This window comes from Myotis brandtii, unplaced genomic scaffold, assembly GCF_000412655.1.
Source record: "Myotis brandtii unplaced genomic scaffold, ASM41265v1 scaffold131, whole genome shotgun sequence".
Lineage (NCBI taxonomy): Eukaryota > Metazoa > Chordata > Mammalia > Chiroptera > Vespertilionidae > Myotis > Myotis brandtii.
Window position 1 is genome coordinate 1,206,195 of NW_005354632.1, and position 4,408 is coordinate 1,210,602.

Below are 4,408 nucleotides of genomic sequence, written 5' to 3' on the forward strand. Positions count from 1 at the left end.
GCTTGCAATGTTATATTTTATGGCACAGATTCAGTGGGAATCCGATCTGCTAAAATATTTGGGCTGTGAAAACTCCAACCCTGTGACAGATGTCAAGTCCAATTAAGTGACTCATGTCCAGGTTTCTGTCCAATAGGATTTCCCATTAAATATCAATTTAGGGGAAAAAAAATTCCATCCCCCTTCTTAAGCCTTTATCTCTTCCACCATCTCCAGGCTGAATCAATTGGTACCAGGAGAGCTAAGAAGCCAGGCGCATCTCTGCCTCTTTGCTGGGCTCTGCCACCCTCTTCCGTCTTTCTCAGCTTCCCAGCCACTGTTCCTGCTGGAGACGTTCACTTTCCACCACCCTTTCTCCAAGCATCTCCAAGCCACTGACTATGTCTATTTTGCTACAAGGTAAAGAAAGGAGGGGGTTGGGGGTGGGAGATGTAACCAAGCCTGGAAAGACTTTGAAACTGGAAATAGGTGTCTGTTTATACAACATACAAGTAGATGTGGGAAGAGGAAGAGACACGCTTAGCCCCGAGTTATAGTATTGTGTTCCTGGGAACTGGGGAGACATCAGCTGAACAAAGCCTTATCTCAAAAAAAAAAAATCACTTCTGAGCTAGATCGCATCTCTGCCTTGTACTTCCCAGTTTCTGCTCAGCCCTGTTAAGGGGAGGAAAAGGAATCCTACAGGAGCCGTATCTTATCTTAACCATCTTTCTTATTGATTCTTCTGCTATTAGAAAGTGGAGGAATCAGCCCTCTGATGTGACTGTGTTTATCTCTGCATCTCTTTTGTTATTTATAGAGACCTAGAAGAGGAGAAAAGGCAGGAGACTTTTCAACACCTCCCGTGGTTTTTTGGGGGGAAGAAAATCAACAACGAATTTCCCGAAATGTTTGTGAACAATTAAAAGGCAAAGGCGTTTTGATCTATCAGCTAAGTAAACAATCACTGATCCGGTCCACATCCTGAGATAGTATCGTCCCTCAGTGTGGACACCGGCGAGATGACAGCTGCTTTTTCATATTTGAATGTAATAAATATTTTCTGCTTTTAATATATTTCGGAGTCCCTCCCCTGTATTCCCTGGAATTTTAACTCTAAAAGATTGGAGAAAAGATTATCGAAAAGGCTTTTACAAGGTAAGGCTCCTTTAAATAATTTTTTTCCCAGCGTGGAACTAAGTTAGTTTGTTCATATTGCATTGACAGATGCATTTCAGGCAAATGTTAAAGAAATAAAATACACACACGACGTGCTTTGTATGACTATTTAAAAAAAGATATCTGGAGGAGAATTTATCATGCTTTGAGGGCAATCCAGGAACTTTTTGCCTGAGCTACAACTGTAGTGGCTTATTCTGATTTTCTGCTTATTTATTTATACCCTTTCAAGCCAGTGTGTAGGCGCAAGTTGCTCTACTTATAAATGTATCCGTTAAAAGCCACAGGGAATCACAGGTAGTTCACTTGGAGGGTTGTTTTTATTTTGCCTTAGAGGACATGTTTTCCTCGAAGGGAAACGAAAGCTGTCTTGAAGCCAAATTCGCTCCTAACCCAGTGCGGTGCTGGGAGCGGATCGCGCGTCCCCGCTTTTGTCTCTGGAAGCAAACCCTGGCGCCCATGCGGGTTTCTCCCCGGCCAGGTCGCTCCGGCTGCACACGCAGGGCCCCAGGCTCCCAGCTTGGTCCTTACGCCCAGGGCGCCCGCAGTAGTTGCGCTTGGTACCCGCAGGTGCCGGCCCCTTTCTAGACGCCGAATTCCCCCGGAGCCCAGCGATCCTGGGCCGCTCCCTTCCCAAAGGCGCGCAGGAGGGGCGAACTCTAGACGCCGGAGGAGCCGGACAAGGGGACCTTTCCAGGAAGCCAGCGTCAGAGGAAAAAGCTGGGGACAGACCTGCCAGGCCTTGGCCAGGCCATCCGGGAGGGCGGCGGGCTCTGGGCTTTGGCCCCCCAGCACCCAAACTTTGCGGGCAGAGGTGTAGCTGGGGCCAGGCCTGCCCACCTCCTCCGGTCCCGCGCCCTGCCTTTCCCTTCCTCCCCGGCCTCTCCTCCTGCAGCGCCCCGGCCGCCAGCGTTTTCCCGGGAGTGGTCGGCAGGTTGCTGGGCGCATTGTCTTATCGCAGGTCAAGTCTCCGCGTCCCTGGGTCCCTGATGTGTGTGGCTGCCTGCGTGACAGATGGTGCTTCGGGAGCCTGCGAGGGCACGAGCGCCTCTGTTGTGCTGAAAGGAGCCTCGGTTTGTTTAGTCGTTTCTTTATGATTTCGGAGAAGCACTGGGGGGGACCAGGATGCCTTCGAGCTCTGGGCCTGCTCCCAGTCTGCCCGCGGGACCGGACCCCTCTCCAGCCCTGGGCGCCCCACCCTGTACCCCAGAACAGCGCGAGGCCCGCGAGCCGGATTCCTTCCCCCCCAAAGCCAGATGTGTTCATCCTTCGTCATTTGTCAACGAAGGAAATGAAGTGAGGAAGGCAGAATGATGGAGTTGGTCTATGGCCCGAGGCGCACAAAACCCAGGCGTCACAGGCTTGCGGTTGTCCCCGGGCTGGGCCTCCTGCAGGCCGAGGTCTCAGGTCCAGGATGCGGCCCTGCCTAGGAGAGACGGCTCCCTCCCCGCCGGGCCAGCTCCCCCGAGCGCGCGGGCCTGGGGTGGGAAGGAGGCCGGACGCGGAGGCTCTGGGGGAGGCCGTCCCCCGCTCCCACACCTATCAAAGACCCTGATTCCTTTTATTGATTGATTTTCTGACTCCCCCTCAGCTCCAAAATGATGCTGAGTCCGGACCAAGCCGCCGACTCGGACCACCCTAGCTCGGCGCACTCGGATCCGGAGTCGTTGGGCGGCGCAGACGCCAAGGTGCTGGGCAACGTGTCGAAGGCTCACGCCACCCGCGAGCGCATCCGCGTGGAGGCCTTCAACCTGGCCTTCGCCGAGCTCCGCAAACTGCTGCCCACGCTGCCCCCCGACAAGAAGCTCTCCAAGATCGAGATCCTGCGCCTGGCCATCTGCTACATCTCCTATCTCAACCACGTCCTGGACGTGTAGGGGCGGGCGCGCTGCCGGAGCTGCGGGTCTGGATGTCGGGGGACCGAGACAGACCCGGGAGACTTGGACCGTGGAAGAAGTTACCAGCGTGTTGCGTTCTCTCGGATCAGCAGGGGGACGAGGGAAGGTTTCCCACTCTGGAAGGTGGGCTTGTCTGGCAAGCTGTGGGGCTTGCAGGGGGTATTTCCCAGGCCGGCGGACCTCCGGGGGGGCACTGGAGATGGGCCGCCCCCAGGCCTCCCCTCCCAGCGTTAGGATCCCTTTAAGGGTGTTTCCTTTGGCTCACTGGAGACTTGGAGTTCTCCTTAGTTTATCTCCCACGAATCTTCAAGTTTTGAAAAAATGAGGGCAGAAGCTCCGAGTATAGGCTCATAACTTCAGTCGATCTGGGTTTTTCTAATTGACAAATCACCAAACATCCGGAGGGGGAGGGAGGGAATGTCTTCCAGGGTAGAGATTTTAGGCACCTGAAGGTGGAACAGGAAACTTTCTATTCAGATGCGAAAAGAAAGATTAGACTCCAACTACAACAGACAAGCCCTATTGCATACTTGGTAAGCTCAAAAAGATACAGTGAGAACAGACAGACCCAGTGTGGGACGATCTGAGCTTGGTGGGAACTGAACCCTGAAGTATGACTCTAATGTAGACAGGAAAATCCATATTTAAATGGAAAACTTAATATCTGACTGCGTTTTCAGGCAAAGTGCCCCTTTATATATCCAAAAACATCTATTCGTGACCTTAAATGCGTGGACCCATAGGTGCAGTTAGAAAAAGACTACCTATTTTTATTTATGTTAGAAGGAGTAGAGTATTTTTTCCAAGACATTTATTTTTCAGAGTGGTGATAACTTTACTTTGGATACTCTGTGCCAATTAATTTATAGTCACGTGTTTACACTTTTTCCTGTGGAATAATACTTTTTACGTGTTTGTTGAGATTATACTGTGGTCTTTCTTTTGGCGCTAATTATATTGCACTTGCATAACAAATTTCCCACTTCTCCCTGTTTCTAAACATATTTTATATATTAAGATGTTTGTGGTGAGATCAGCAACACTAACACTTCACTATTATAGTTTTTTAAAAAAGCAAGTGTTGTTATTCTTATCTGTAGTTATGTCTGAAAAGTACTTTACAAATTGTTTATAAGGCAAGTAGCTTCTTTGTGTGTGTGTGTGTGTGTGTGTGTGTGTGTGTATGTGTGATGTTTGTGCCTGGGATGATTTTAGGAAATTAAGTTATTTTCCTAAAAAAAAAAAAAAAGATTTCAGAAACTACTTTCCTCTGTGACAACCAAAAAGAAAAGTCTATAACCTGAAAATGTTTCATGTTCTCAGCTGTGAAACTCTTAAAACGAGTGTATTTT

The 4,408-nt window shown here is 50.0% G+C and overlaps 1 protein-coding gene across 1 annotated transcript; it reads left to right on the forward strand.

Moving 5' to 3' along the window:
- Positions 1–259: 259 nt before the first annotated feature.
- On the forward strand, positions 260–4,402 carry NHLH2 (nescient helix loop helix 2). The gene is made up of 3 exons (XM_005860092.2): positions 260–399; positions 800–1,137; positions 2,750–4,402. The coding sequence occupies exon 3, from the start codon at positions 2,757–2,759 to the stop codon at positions 3,033–3,035; it is 279 nt and encodes a 92-aa protein (XP_005860154.2). The 5' UTR covers positions 260–399; positions 800–1,137; positions 2,750–2,756; the 3' UTR covers positions 3,036–4,402.
- Positions 4,403–4,408: the final 6 nt, after the last annotated feature.

Coding starts and splice junctions, on each gene's coding strand:
- NHLH2 (XM_005860092.2), top strand. CDS start 2,757: ATGATGCTGAGTCCGGACCAAGCCGCCGACTCGGACCACCCTAGCTCG.